Here is a 15,559-nt window from a genome sequence, read left to right on the forward strand (position 1 = left end):
GGTTCCATGGAAAGGTGCAGGAGTTCCATGAGAAGCCTTAGGGGTTCCATGAGAAGGCTTAGGTGGTTCCATGAGAAGGTCTAGGGGTTCCATGAGAAGCCTTAGGGGTTCCATGAGAAGGTCTAGGGGTTCCATGGAAAGGTCTAGGGGTTCCATGAGAAGCCTTAGGGGTTCCATGAGAAGGTCTAGGGGTTCCATGAGAAGGTCTAGGGGTTCCATGAGAAGGTCTAGGGGTTCCATGAGAAGCCTTAGGGGTTCCATGAGAAGGTCTAGGGGTTCCATGAGAAGGTTAGGGGTTCCATGAGAAAGTCTAGGGGTTCCATGGAAAGGTCCAGGGGTTCTGCGGAAGAAATGACGAGGATCTACGGTATCTGTTTTTCTTTAAATGACCTTTTACCTCGATCTTTAATTCAATTTGTTTCCATGGCGAAAGACAAGATGGCAGCCGCAGAGGAGACGCACGCGACCCTATGCTAACGCTTCGCTCAGCTGCTCATTTACATATTCTGCCCCCGCCCGACTGCTGCGGTCAGTGTCGAGGTTCAGCCTATCCATCAAAGATTTCGGCGCCAGGGTTGCAGACCAAATAACAGGCAGAATGATGGCGGGGGTGGGTGGTGATTGTGGCGTCCCTGTAGCCTGACCGCGCAGCCAATCAGTGGGCAATGGCCCCATTGTGACGTTTGGTGGGGGATGTGCCCATCCTCACCTGTCAATCAGTAGCCTGTTTGTCTGTGCTCAGCCAATCATCACTGAATGAAGGGGCTCACCCCCTCCTCCACCCACGATCTGACATCGGGTGGAAGACAGACTCCCCCCCACCTCACTGTTAATCAACAGTAGGTGACTGTGGCCCAATGGAGGGGGTGACATCAGCTGAAGACTGGTCTTGGAAGTCACCACCCAGACCCACTACTGAACGGAGACCCCGACCCCACATTATGACGTTGGAGGACGGAGGGCATTGTGGAGAATGGTGAGTTTATTTACTTTCTTACGACGCTTGTGTATATACCAGGTCTTTTAAACTGTAATTGACGATTGGGGTTCTGCAACTTCCACGTGGTCCCCAAAAGTGTTCCATAAAAAAGCTGACAAGTTTGGGAAGCCCTGCTTGATATGTCATGAGCAAGGACCAGACTTGTATCATTGTATAGGCTTTTATTAACAGAAGAAGCCACCTCTACTGACCAGTGGGATAAGTTGCACCATCCGTTATACCAGTTGGGTGGAGCCAATCTATGATCATAATCAATAACAAGCAGTCAGCATAATGCATTACATCACTACCCTGCTCCAAGTAATAAGGCCTCAACCTGTTTCACCTTTCCCTAATTCAATTCCTGGGAACATCCTACTAAATCTCTGCACTCTCCCAATCTTACCAATAGCCTTCCTGTAGTTTGGCGACCAGAACTGTTCACAATACTCCAAATTTGGTCTTGTACAACCTCACCGTAACATTGCAGATGAGCTCTGTGCTCCTTGTAGTCGCAGCTGGTGATTAGGATGTCATCCAGGTACATAAATGTGAACTTGAGATCCCATCCCACCACATCCATCAGCGTCTGGATCATCTGGACTGCAATTTTGAGTCCAAAGGGCATCGTCACAAACTCGAACAGGCCAAATGGGGTGATGAGGGTGGTCCTTCGGATGTCCTCTGGGTGGACCGGGATCTGGTGGCAGCCCCGGATGAGGTCAACTTTGGAAATATGCTGACCCACTGTAGATTTGTTGTGAAGTCCTGTAAGTGTGGTACAGGATATCTGTATGGAGTGGTGGCCTCCTTTAGGTGGTGGCAGTCTCCACATGGTCCCCTGCTGCCTTGGACCCATGTGCAACCGGGAGATCCAAGGGCTGTTGGAGTGCTGCACAATTCCCCATCTCCTCCATCTTCTTGAACTCTTCCTTGGCGTGGTTGAGGTTTTCTGGAGGGAGGCGACAGGCCCTGGTGTGAATCGGAGGCCTCTCTGTGGGAATGTGGTGGCTCACCATGTTGGGCTCGGTTGAGGTGAACTGATGCGCCACTGTGGAGGGAGATTCTGCTAGGATGCGGGTGAACTCATTGCCTGAGAGGGTGATTGAGTCCAGTTGGGGGGGGGCTGGTAGCTTTGCCTCACCCAGGGAAGAAGTTTGGAATGTCCTGGCGTGTCCAACCGCTGCCCTTTCAGGTTTAGCAGTAGGCAGTGTGCCCGGAGAACGTCTGCGACCCGGAGAACATCTACGCCTCTGCCACCAGTGGGATAGTGCAGGTGCCAAATATCCGGATGCTGCTTCTGTTCGCTGCCCTCAGAGCTGCACTCAGCTTCCCGTTCCGGGTATCGTAGGCTGAGGGGAATGTTCTTGGTGGACATGATCTCCACACCCACGACCACCAGAAAATGCCGACTTGAGAGTATGTACCAGACATACAAGATGCTACCTCATTGGCCAGCCGCCATGGCCATCAGCAACGGGGTGGCCTCTGTACCCCATCATTAGTGGTAGAAACAGTATTGTGCATCAAGAGAGTCCACTTGCCTTTCCGTCATCAGATGCAGCCCCGTTGGTCTCTGCGTGTGGGGCCTAGTGACTAGTTCTACCAATGCACCATTGTCCTGCTTTACTCTCCAGAGCACATCCACCTGGGCTGCAACTTTCCAGGGATCGCTGAAGTCCTCGGTGGCCAGTAGCAGTCTGGTTTCCTCAGTTAGTTGTTCCAGAAAAATCTGCTCAAAGAGTGGGCAAGGCTTGTGCCCCTCGGCCAAATGCCAGCACATATCACTCATGAAGATGGATGGGGCCCTGACCCAGGCCATCCATGTACAGCAAATAGGCAGTGCACACACGGCTTGAGAGGCCAAGAGTGCAGGTTAATGGCTCTTTGGGGCTTCATATTTGCCCTGTTCTGGAGGCTGCCGTGGGAAATCAATGACCCTTGTTGCAGTGTCCTGGGCTAGCGAGGTCTGCTGCAGTTGAAATTGAACCTGTTCGAACCACACCAGTGGTTGCGATGTCCAGAACATTGGCAGTTTTAGTGAAACTGAGTGGACAGGTCAGTCATCCAGTCAGAGTCACCATATGAACCGAGGTGCTACTGCAGAGTGGGAGAAGAACCTGTTGTTTGGCCTGCAGGCATAGCTGAGGAATCCAACTCCCACTTTGAGTTTACTCAGAGAATTAACTACAGACACAGTTTCACCAACCACACCCGAACTCTCTTCACTCCTAAAAAAAAAATGGAGGGAGCTATTTATAGAAATTTACACAAACTTGACTTCAAGGCACAAGACAGTCTCGCGAGCCATTCAGTTGATTAATGGCCCCAGTGGTAACACCCACTCCTAGTGTCTGTGGGTTGCTCTGATTAGGCTGTCCTAGCAGAACAGCACACATACACTCATGGGTGTAAGTGACTGATTTATTGATCTCAGCCCTGCTATTATAGACCCAACTTCCTGCCACTGGCCTGGTATTCTCACCACTATGTAAATATAGTTGCAAATAGGCTGATTTTATGTTCACCTTGTCCAACTTTAATATCTGGATTTCTCCTTATAATCTCTGCCAGCGGTTCCATCCCAAGAATGAAAAGTCCATTTGATCTACTCAGAGAGAAACCGCTGACATCTGATATGTTAAAATTTTGGCTTGTGGTTTATGATAAGAGTTTTTATCCAATTTATAAATATCTATTTCAAATTCTCCAACGTTTTAAATAAGAAAGACCATTCTAAGCGGTCATATGCCTTTTCCATATCGAGGGAGACTTATACTGGAATTCAGTTTTGATTTAGCCATGTGTATTATATTGAATAGCCCTCCCAGACTATTTGAGGAGTGTCTTCCTTTAACAAATCCCACCTGATCTGTATGTATTCATTTAGGTAAATGTCCCAGTCTATTTAACTAAAGCCTTGGCCAATATCTGATAATCAGCATTCAAAAACAAGATATGACGTTTTTTAATGGGTCCTGTTTTTTCAGTAACAATAGGTGTTGAAAAAGAGTCTGGGATAGTCTGAGTCTCCACTGCCCGGTCTAGCACATCCATTATCAACAACTCCTTAAATTGCCTATAGAACTCGGGTGGAAACCCATCCTCCCCAGAGACTTATTAGCCTGTAGTTCTACCTGTCTCCTAATAAACTCACAGAAGTCTGTCAGTTGAGGTCCAGTTGGCAAGGAGTGAAGAGGCGGGAGCATGCTGTGCTGAATGGACATGAGTAGAGTGGTCATTTAGACTTAATTAAGAGTTAATAATTTAGGTGGGGATTGCTGTTCAGTGCAGAGACAGTAATTGAATAGGGAGTGCAGGTGGGAGTAATTAAAGGAAACTGGTTAGGATTGGACAGTGCTAGTGGTGACATTGGGTAGTGTATTAAAATAAAGGTTTTGGGAGTGGCTGCGAGTGAGAGGGAGCACAGGTTGAGGACGAGTCACTGCACATTAAGGTAAGATAGTCTTTATTACTACTTCATTGGGGTAAAGGATGAGTGTTAGGGCTGTGTGTTGTTGGGAGTGCCAGATGTGGGAGGTCCTGGAGTCTTTCAGACTCCCGGAGGTCCATATCTGCACTAGGTGTGTTGAGCTGCAGATTCTTAGGGACCGTGTTAGGGAACTAGAGCTGCAGCTCGATGACCTCAGGCTGGTTAGGGAAACAGAGGAGGTCATAGACAGGAGTTACAGCCAGGTGGTCACGCCAGGGCCACGGGAGAATGAAAGGTGGGTAACTGTTAGGAGAGGGACAAAAGAACGTAAGGTGCCAGAGACGAGCCCTGTGAATGTAACCCTCAGCAATAAGTATGCCTCTTTGAGCACTGTTGAGGGGGACATCAAGGTTGAGGGGAGTGACAGTGGCTGTGCCTCTGGCACGAGGTCGGCCCCTGTAGCTCAGAAAGGGAGGGAAAGGAAGAGGAGGGCAATTGTGGTAGGAGACTCCATAGTTAAGAGGACGGATAGTGGATTCTGCGGATGCAGCAAGGAGAACCGGATGGTGGCTTGCCTCCCTGGTGCCAGGGTCCGAGATGTTGCTGCTCGTGTCCCGGATATCCTAAAGTGGGAGGGACAGGAGCCAGAGGTCGTGGTACATGTAGGTACCAATGACATAGGGAGAATTAGAGAAGAGGTCCTAAAAAGTGAGTACAGGCAGTTAGGTAGGGAGTTAAAAAGAAGGACCGCAAAGGGGGTAATCTCTGGATTACTCCCTGTGCCACGTAACAGTGAGAATAGAAATAGAATGAGGTGGAGGATTAACACGTGGCTGAAGGGGTGGAGTAAGGGGCAGGGTTTCAAGTTTCTGGATCACTGGGACCCTTTTTGGGGAAGATGTGACCTGTACAATAAGGATGGGTTACACTTAAATCCCAGGGGAACCAGAATCCTGGCAGGGGTATTTGCTAGGGCTACTCAGGATCCTTTAAACTAGAATGGTTGGGGGAGGGAGCAAAATAGTACAGAGCAGTAAGGAGAAGGTTAGAATGCAAACAAAGAAAGTTTGCAGTAAGTATTTGAATATGGATGGACAGGTGATAGAGAAAGGAAATGCTCTGGAAGAAGATGAAGGGCAATTGGCAGGAAAAGGAAATAGAAATAATGTTGTTATTAAAGATGAGGGAAAACAGGGATTAAGAATTGGGAAATCTCTGAAATTCATTTATTTTAATGCCAGGAGTATTGTAAAAAAAAAGGTGGATGAGCTGAAGGTGTGGATTGATACTTTGAAGTATGATGTGATAGCGATTAGTGAGACATGGTTGCAGGAGGGATGTGATTGGCAGCTGAATATCCCTGGGTTTTGTTGCTTTAGGTGTGATAGAGTCGGAGGGGCAAGAGGAGGTGGTGTTGCTTGCTTGTCAGGGAGAATATTACAGCGGTGCTTAGGCAGGATAGATTAGAGGGCTCATCCACGGAGGCTATTTGGGTGGAACTGAGGAGTGGGAAAGGAGAGGTTACACTTGTAGGGGTGTATTATAGACCACCTGGAGGGGACCGAGACCTAGAGGAGCAAATCTGTAGGAAGACAGTGGATATTTGTGATGAGCACAGGATTGTAATTATGGGAGATTTTAATTTTCCACATATAGATTGGGAAACACATTGGGTTAGAGTTTGTGAAATGTGTGCAAGATAGTTTTTTACAACAATATGTAGAGGTGCCGACCAGAGAAGCAGCAGTGTTAGATCTACTGTTGGCAAATGGGATGGGTCAAGTGATGGAGGTTAGTGTTGGCGAGCACTTCGGGTCCAGTGATCATAATGCCATCAGCTTCAATGTCATTATGGAAAGAGAGAAGTCAGGGCCAAGGGTTGAGGTTTTTGATTGGGGAAAAGTTAGATTTGAGGAGATGCGAAAGGACTTACAGGGTGTGCATTAGGACAATTTGTTTTATGGGCAGGATGTAGTAGAGAGATGGAAGTCTTTTGAAGATCAGATTTTGAGAGTACAAAAGCTTTATGTTCCTGTTAGGTTAAAAGGAGGGGCAAAAGGTTTGAGAGAGCTGTGGATTTCAAGGAATATTGGAAACTTGGTTCAAAGAAAAAGGGAGGTGTACATTAGGTATAAGAAGCATGGAATTAAGGAGATGTTTGAAAAATACATTGAATGTAAGAGGAATCTTAAGAGAGGAATTAGGAAACCTAAAAGAAGGTACGAGGAGACTATAGCAAGCAGGTGAAAATTAATCCAAAAGGGTTCTACAAATATGTTAATGGTAAAAGGAAAGCGAGAGAGAAAATTGGTCCCTTAGAGAATCAGAGCGGAAAACTGTGTGTGGAGCTTAGAGAAATGGGGGAGATATTGAACAGTTTCTTTTCTTTGGTATTCACCAAGGAGAAGGATATTGGGATATGTGAGATAAGAAAAGCAATTTGGGTAAATATGGAGAATATAGTGATTACGAAAGATGTAGTGTTAGGGTTTTTGAGGAATATAAAGGTGGATAAGTCTCCGGGACCAGACGGGATCTTCCCCAGGACATTGAGAGAAGTAAAGGAGGAAATAGCAGAGGCTCTGTCGGTAATTTTCCAAATGTCATTAGAGATGGGGATAGTGCCGGAGGATTGGCGCATTGCGCATGTGGTTCCGTTATTTAAAAAGGGTTCAAGGAGGAAGCCTGGCAATTATCGGCCTGTAAGTTTGACGTCTGTGGTAGGTAAATTAATGGAGAAAGTTCTTAGAGATAGTACTTATAAATATCTGGATAGACAGGGTCTGATCAGGAGCACTCAACACGGATTTGTGGGCGGAAGGTCCTGTTTGACCAATCTGATTGAATTTTTTGAAGAGGTGACTAGGAATGTGGATGAGGGTAGTGCGGTGGATGTTGTCTATATGGACTTCAGTAAGGCCTTCGATAAGGTACCACATGGAAGGTTAGTTAGGAAGGTGCAGTCTTTAGGTATAAATTTTGAGATAGTCAAATGGATTGAACATTGACTGAAAGGGAGAGGCCAGAGAGTGGTAGTGAATAATTGTCTGTCAGGTTGGAGGCCAGTGACCAGTGGTGTGCCTCAGGGATCTGTATTGGGCCCATTGTTGTTCGTTATATACATTAATGATCTAGATGATGGGGTGGTGAATTGGATTAATAAATATGCAGACGATACTAAGATAGGTGGAATAGTGGATAATGAAGAAGGTTTTCAAGGATTGCAGAGGGATTTGGGCTGCTTAGAAAAGTGGGCTGAAAAATGGCAGATGGAATTTAATGCTGATAAGTGTGAGGTGCTTTATTTTGGTAAGAAGAATCCGAACAGGACATGCGTGGTAAATGGGAGAGCATTGATGAATACAGAAGAGCAGAAAGATTTAGGAGTAACGGTACATTGTTCCCTGAAGGTAGAAAGTCACATGAATAAGGTGGTGAAGAAGGCTTTTAGTATGCTGGCCTTTATCAATCATTGCATGGAATATAGGAGTTGGGAGGTGATGTTGAGATTGTATAAGACGTTGGTGCGGCCTAATTTGGAGTTCTGTGTGCAGTTCTGGTCGCCTAATTATAGGAAGGATATAAACAGAGTGGAGAGAGTGCAGAGAAGGTTTACCAGAATGTTACCTGGGTTTAAGCATCTAGAGTATAGGGAGAGATTGGACAGATTAGGTCTTTATTCTTTGGAGCGTAGAAGGTTGAGAGGGGATTTGATAGAAGTATTTAAGATTATGAAAGGGATAGACAGAGTGGATGTGAATAGCCTATTTCCGTTAAGAGGAGGAAAGATTAAAACAAGAGGACATGAGTTAAGAATTAAGGGGCAGAGGTTTAGAGGTAACGTGAGGGGGAACTTCTTTACTCAGAGAGTGGTAGCCGTGTGGAATGAGCTTCCGGGAGAAATAGTGGCGGCGGAGTCAATTGTATTATTTAAGAAAAGGTTGGACAGGTATATGGATGAGAAGAAGATGGAGGGTTATGGGCATTGTGATGGGAGGTGGGACTAGAGAGGGGTGTTTGGTTTGGTGCGGACTAGAAGGGCCTAATGGCCTGTTTCCGTGCTGTAATTGTTATGTTAAAAGCAACTTTTGTTTGTAACCATTTGTCTTGGTGAATATCTATAGCTGCTGGGTTTTGAGGTCCTTTAGGCTCGTAACAATAGTCAACATGGTTTCATACATAGTAGCTTGTGTTTAACCAATCTCACAGATTTTTGAGGAGCTTCCCAGGAAAATTGATGAGGGTAAGGCTGTGGATACTGTCTACATGGATGCTAAGTATTCATGGTGAAGTAGTTGAATCAACCTTTATTTGTCGTTCATACCAAGCACTGCATGCTAAAGATGAGATACTATTTCTCCAAGACCACAGAGCAGATTTACAAAAATATGTTAAAAATGAAGTTAAACTATTATGACACATCGAGAAAAAGTCCATGGCACACTATCCATATATGTTCTGGGAATTCAGGAGCCTGAGGGCTTGGGGGAAACATCTTTTTCTTAAAAATGAAGTTGTCCACTCACAGTCCTCAAAATGAACAGGCATGTTAATAGAGAAGTCAAGCAAGACAAGAACCTGATTTATGGGATCCATGAGGCTTTGAACCCTGCACACAGGACATAAAGCATTGTGAGAAGATGAATTAAGTGAACAATATAAAGCCTGTTTCACTCTTGGTTTGGAGCGTTCTGGCCAACTAGAATGTGCAGATTAGGAAAGAACCACATACTCTTTGATTATATAAATGTGAGGAGTGAACAAGTTATTTCAACTTTTCACACCAAAATCACAATTGGTGCCAGTTCCTCTGAGACTCTGCACTCACCTCCCTCCCTGCCCCTTCCCTCACCGGCCTAACTGTGAGGGGATGAGGCCCTGGCTGGACCTTGGTGCCGCTCGCCCTCCTCCCAAGGCCTCACTCATGACAATAAATTCTGATTCTGGTTATGTATGTACGCCTACGTATGATGTCCTCGCACGCAGCAAGATGATATCGTCCCTCATATATACTGTGTACCGGGGGAACCATCTTAGTTCTGTATAAAACAATTTACGAAGTATCACGTCTCCGTGTGCAGTGCTTTCTGAAACATCAAATACTTAACAGGGTTGACCTCCAAGTGCAACAACTGCCACTTGTCTGCATTAAATTCCATCTGCCATTCTGCAGCTCATTTTTCCAGCTGGTCCAGATCCCACTACAGCTTTGGAAAACTTCCTCGCTGGCCACTCACTTTCAGTCTTTGCATCATCTGCAAACTTGCTGATCCCATTTCCCACATGATCATCCGGATCATTGAAAGGGATTGAGAACATCCACAGGGAACGACGCTGTCAGAGAGCAGCAATGATCATCAAGGATCCCCTCCACCCAGTCCACACTCTGCCTGGCTCCCACCTGCTGTCATGTAGGTGGGAGCGAGCATCATCCCTGCCGTGGATCCGCCGTCCGCGCCCCCCCCTCCGTCCCCCCCCCCCTCCGTCCCCCCCCCCCTCCGTCCCCCCCCCCCTCCGTCCCCCCCCCCCTCCGTCCCCCCCCCCCCTCCGTCCCCCCCCCCCTCCGTCCCCCCCCCCCCTCCGTCCCCCCCCCCCCTCCGTCCCCCCCCCCTCCGTCCCCCCCCCCTCCGTCCCCCCCCCCCTCCGTCCCCCCCCCCCTCCGTCCCCCCCCCCTCCGTCCCCCCCCCCCTCCGTCCCCCCCCCCCTCCGTCCCCCCCCCCCTCCGTCCCCCCCCCCCCTCCGTCCCCCCCCCCCCTCCGTTCCCCCCCCCCTCCGTTCCCCCCCCCCTCCGTTCCCCCCCCCCTCCGTTCCCCCTCCCCTCCCACTATCGCCCCCCCCCCCCCATTTCGCTTCCCCGGCCCGACTGTGAGTGGACGATGCCCCCGCCGGATTCCGCCCGGACTTTAGTGCCGCTCGCCCTCCTCTCCAAAGTCGCGCTCACCCCCTGGCAGCACCGGCTCCAACCAGGGCCAGACCCGCGCCCGGAACAAGGCTCACCTCGACCCCCAAGCCCAGGTCGCGGCCTCCTCCGCGGTCCGGCCCGTTGCCGAGGGAACGGCGCTCAGGGCCGCTGGCGGCGCGGTGACGTCAGCGCGCCGCCGCCTGGGCGGGGGACGCCGTCACGTGACGGGGTGGCCGCTGCCCGCGAGGAGGAGCCGAGTGATGGACGAAAGGGCGAGAGCAGGTTGAGGAAGGGGGTTCCGCATCATCCTGGGCAAACGCTGGGTCGGACGGGAGGCGGTTCAGCACCGGCCTCGGGCTGGATTTAACCCGCGACCCAGCTTTGCGGGATCTTTCATCGGGCTAATCCCGCGCTGGGCGGGTCGGGCCGGGCAGGACTGCATTGATCTATCCCCTGGTCACGTCCTCTCGTGCGCTCCGGGGCGGGACTGCATTGATTTATCCCCTGGTCACGTCCTCTCGTGCGCCCATTGATTTATCCTCGTGCATGCCAGGGCAGGACTGCATTAATGTATGCCTGGTCACATCTTCTCATCTGCATCCAGGAAGGACTGCATTGATCTATCCCCTGGTCACATTCTCTCATGTGCCTTGGGGCGGGACTGCATTGATTTATCCCAGGTCACACCCTCTTGTCCCCACAGAGATGAACCCACTTCAGTGCTCTGTCTCCGGGAAGAACTTTAAAAGGTCGAGTGAGTTAAAGAAACACCAGCAGGGCCACACCGGGGAGAGGTCCTTCACCTGGCCCAAATGCGGCAAGAGCTTCACCAAGTCATCCCACCAGCAGGGCCACACCGGGGAGAGGCCTTTCACGTGCCCTGAGTGCGGCAAGGACTTCAACAAATCGTCCCACCTGCTGAGACACCAGCGGGTCCACACCGGGGAGAAGCCCTTCACCTGCCCTGAGTGTGGCAAGAGCTTCACCCAGACCTCCAGCCTGCTGACCCACCAGCTGCTCCACACAGGGGAGAGGCCCTTCACCTGCCCCGAGTGCGGCAAGGGCTTCACCAAGTCATCCCACCTACTGACCCATCAGCGGGTCCACACCGGGGAGAGGCCCTTCACCTGCCCTGAGTGCGGTAAGGACTTCGCCCACACTTCCAGCTTGCTGACCCACCAGCGGGTCCACACCGGGGAGAGGCCCTTCACCTGCCCAGAGTGCAGCAGGGGCTTCAAGCACATCTCCCACCTGCTGACCCATCAGCGGGTCCACAGTGGGGAGAGGCCCTTCACCTGCCCCGAGTGCATCAAGGGCTTCAAACACATCTCTAGCCTGCTGAGACACCAGCGGGTCCACAGTGGGGAGAAGCCCTTTACCTGCCCCGAGTGCAACAAGAGCTTCACCCAGACCTCCAGCCTGTTGACCCACCAACTGCTCCATACTGGGGAGAGGCCCTTCACCTGCCCCAAGTGTGGCAAGGGCTTCACCAAGTCGTCCCACCTACTGACCCATCAGCGGGTCCACACCGGGGAGAGGCCCTTCACCTGCCCTGAGTGCGGTAAGGTCTTCGCCCACACTTCCAGCCTGCTAAGGCACAAGCGGGTCCACACCGGGGAGAGGCCCTTCACCTGCCCAGATCACGGTGGGGGCTTCAAGCACATCTCCCATCTGCTGACCCACCAGCGGGTTCACACTGCAGAAAGGCCATTCACCTGCCTCGAGTGCGGCAAGGGCTTCAAACACACCTCCAGTCTGCTGACCCACCAGCAGTTCCACACCAGGGAGAAGCCCTTCACCTGCCCCAAGTGCGGTAAGGGATTCAACCACACCTCAAGCCTGCTGACCCACCAGCTGCTCCACACCGGGGAGAGGCCCTTCACCTGCCCCGAATGTGGCAAGGGCTTCATCAAGTCGTCTCACCTGCTGACCCACCAGCGGGTTCACACTGGGGAGAAGCCCTTCACCTGCCCTGAGTGTGGCAAGGGTTTCACCCATACTTCCAGCCTGCTAAGGCACCAGCGGGTCCACACCGGGGAGAGGCCCTTCATCTGCCCCAAGTGCGGCAAGGGATTCACCAGGTCGTCCCACCTGCTAACCCACCAGCGTGTCCACACTGGGGAGAGGCCCTTCACCTGTCCTGAGTGCGGAAAGGGCTTCACCCAGACCTCCAGCCTACTGAGACACCAGTGTGTCCACACTAGGAAGAGGTCATTCACCTGCCCTGAGTGCGGAAAGGGGTTTACCAAGTCGTCCTATATGCTGACCCACCAGCGAGTCCACTCTGAGAGAGGCTGTTCCTCTGCCTCAGGAGCAGAAAGGGGTTCATCCAGTTCTCCAACCTGCTGACCCACCAACAAGTTCACACCAGGGAGAGGCTGTTCACCTGCTCCGAGGGAAGGACAGAGTTCGCCCAGCCACCAGCAGGTCCACACTGGGAAGAGGCCTTTTGTCTTCTGTATGAGAAAAGGGGTTTCCACAGTCCTCTGTTAAAGTTTGTTAAATTTAACATTGTTTTGTAACACTGTAAAGGATTCTGGGACTTTTGTTGTAAAAGTTGGCCAATTGTACATTGTAGACCAGCAGAAATAAGAGCAAGACAATGATATCTTCAAAAACCATTTTTTTATTAATAACTATTAACAATATCTTTCTTAACCTAACCCTACTATGAGCAAATGTATGTGTGGCAAATCCCAAACCATTACAGCTCAGGCACAATTCTGAAAAGTCAAATTCAAAGTTCAGTCTTAAACATGTTGAAATTCAAAATCTTTAAATTGATGTTCAGAAGTAATTCCAAGTATTTTGAGGCGCTGAGTCATTCCACTTCTCAAACTCATGAATTCTTGTTAAGTTACTTTCAGAGAAATTTTTCTTCTAACAAATAGTTTTTCACAATTCTCTTGTGTAGAGGTTATGGAACTTGTGATTTCTGTGATGTTTTCACAAACCCAGGCAAGGGTTAAACGAAATAACCATTAAAAAACGGTTCTGACCTAAATGCAAGAATGATCTTGCTTTACCTCAGTATGAGTTAGTCAAAGTGACCATTATAATGGCCACAGCATCACTGCTTTCTCTTAAGAGAGGCAGCCAAAAGCCCCTTTAATTCTGTGTCTAGGTGATTATCTGATGATACTTAAATGCTTTTTTTAAGTCTGAATCCCATGAGCAATACTGTTCTAGTTTCAGTTCCCAAAAGCTTGACTCATGGCAGATGGCCTCCTGTTTGTTTTGTACAGATGTCTTCTTAGCAAACACTCAGTTGTTTCAGGCTTTCAATGGCCAGAACTGAACAATAATAAGCTGCTTACATCTTGTACTTGAAGGAGCCTCAGCTTCAAAATAGTGTTATCTGTAAATTTCCCTGTCCAACCCATAAAGTAACTTGACTGAAAAATATATAAAAAATAAAAATTAAAAATAGCATAAGCCTGTAACAGAGAAAATTTTAAATTACAATCCACAGTTTTTCTTTCCTCAAACATATTCGAATGTCATACAATATTATACAGACAAATGTAACTTTTTTTGCAACATTGCAAATCTAACATCTTTTTTAAAAAATTAATGTCACAATAATTCAAATTGTACAATTTACATACCTTGTTTATATAGTGACATTTTCCATTTTCTCCCGAACTGGCCAAAATTAAACCCAAATGAAAAAAAGGATGTCATTTGGTTATTATCCAAATTTTATTGACTCAATGAATAATATATGTGGCAGAGTATATAGAGGTGTTTGGGAGATAAATTGGGAAAGGTTTGTTAGAGCAGGTCACACACAAACACTTTAAAACATTTTTTTGCAGGAGCTTTTGCAGAGTGCACGGAGACTCATAATGGAGTGTTGTTTGCCAAAGGCAACAAATGTAATAACATGCAGTAGCAGCTTTGAAAAAATAATTTACTGTCTGGAAGGTCATGTGAGCTTTGCAGGCAGAGAGGAGAAAAAACAGGTTTTGCTCTCTGAGTCGGAGGGAGTGAGAGAGGGAGACACACAGACTTCGGTTCCAGAATGTAACAGCCAGCAGATAGTAGCTGGGTTTTGGACAGGGCAAGCTTTTGGAAGATGGCCTGGTCAAGGGAGAGGACTGGCTGTCTGGTGTTTCCCTTGGAATAGCAGAAACAGAAAGGAACTCTGTGGTGACCTGAAAGAAAGAGGTTTTCATCTGGAGAACCCTAAAAGGGGCAAGTTTTGTCAGCAAGACACTGGAGTAGGACAGTAGGGAGACAGGAAATTACATCAGGGAGAAATAAATAGTGAAGTTACATAACAACAGAAAGAAAAGACAGGTGAGCAGGCAGGAGAAGGTGCTGTACAAAAAGAACACAACATACAAATTTGGTATCAGGTTTAAGGGCACTATATTTAAATGCACGAAGCATTAGAAACACAGTGGATGAACTGGTAGCTCAGATTCAGCTGAAATGGTATGACATTGTAGCCATAACTGAAACATGGCTCAATGAGGGGTGTGATTGGGTGCTAAATATCCAAAGTTACACAGTCTATAGGAAAGGTAGGTGAGTAGAGGAGATGGGGTGGCTGTGATGATTTTTTAAAAATGACATTAAATCAATAGAGAGAAGGGACGTAGGGTCAAAAGAGATAGAATCATTATGGGTTGAATTTTAAAAATGTCAAGGGTAAAAAGACCATATTAGCAATTATATACAGGCCCTCCAAACAGTAGCCGGAAAGTGGATAATAAGATACAGCAGGAAATACAGAGGATATGCCACAAAGATATCAAAATAATTATGGGAGAGTTCAACATGGCAGGAAAATTCTGGAAACCAGAAGAAAGAGTTTATAGAAAACCGAAGAGATAGCTTTTTTGAACAGCTTGTTGAGAAGCCCACCAGGGGATCTGCAGTTCTGGATTGGGACATGTGCAATGAAGCTGAGGTTGTTGGGGAGTTAAAGGTCATTGAACCTCTAGGAAGCAGCAATCATAACATGGTTGAATTTAATTTAAAATTTGAAAAGGAAAAAAATGATCAGATGAATCAATTTTTCAGTGGAATAAAGGAAATTAAAGTGGTATGAGAAAGGAACTGTCTCAAGTCAACTGGGAAAGCAAACTAATTGGAGGATCAGAGCAGGACTGGAAGATATTTTTGCAAGTAATAAAAGGAATGCAGGATAGATATATTCCAAGGAAAATGAAATATGTCCAAAGAAAGATGGTACCATTGTGGCTAACAAAAAAGGTGAAGGTTAAGATAGAAGCAA

At 48.1% G+C, this 15,559-nt stretch overlaps 1 protein-coding gene across 2 annotated transcripts; it reads left to right on the forward strand.

The window, feature by feature from the left end:
* The first annotated feature begins 243 nt into the window (after positions 1 to 243).
* On the forward strand, positions 244 to 13,113 carry LOC138739716 (zinc finger protein 420-like). 2 transcript variants are annotated; one of them, XM_069892316.1, is made up of 2 exons: positions 244 to 976; positions 11,018 to 13,113. In XM_069892316.1, the coding sequence occupies exon 2, from the start codon at positions 11,020 to 11,022 to the stop codon at positions 12,661 to 12,663; it is 1,644 nt and encodes a 547-aa protein (XP_069748417.1). In that variant the 5' UTR covers positions 244 to 976; positions 11,018 to 11,019; the 3' UTR covers positions 12,664 to 13,113. The 2 variants fall into 2 exon arrangements, with proteins under 2 accessions (XP_069748417.1, XP_069748416.1); XM_069892315.1 differs by lacking the exon at positions 244 to 976 and adding an exon at positions 10,505 to 10,596.
* The last annotated feature ends 2,446 nt before the right edge of the window (positions 13,114 to 15,559 follow it).

The sequence above is a fragment of the Narcine bancroftii genome, chromosome 7, assembly GCF_036971445.1.
Source record: "Narcine bancroftii isolate sNarBan1 chromosome 7, sNarBan1.hap1, whole genome shotgun sequence".
In the NCBI taxonomy this organism is placed as follows: Eukaryota; Metazoa; Chordata; class Chondrichthyes; order Torpediniformes; family Narcinidae; genus Narcine; species Narcine bancroftii.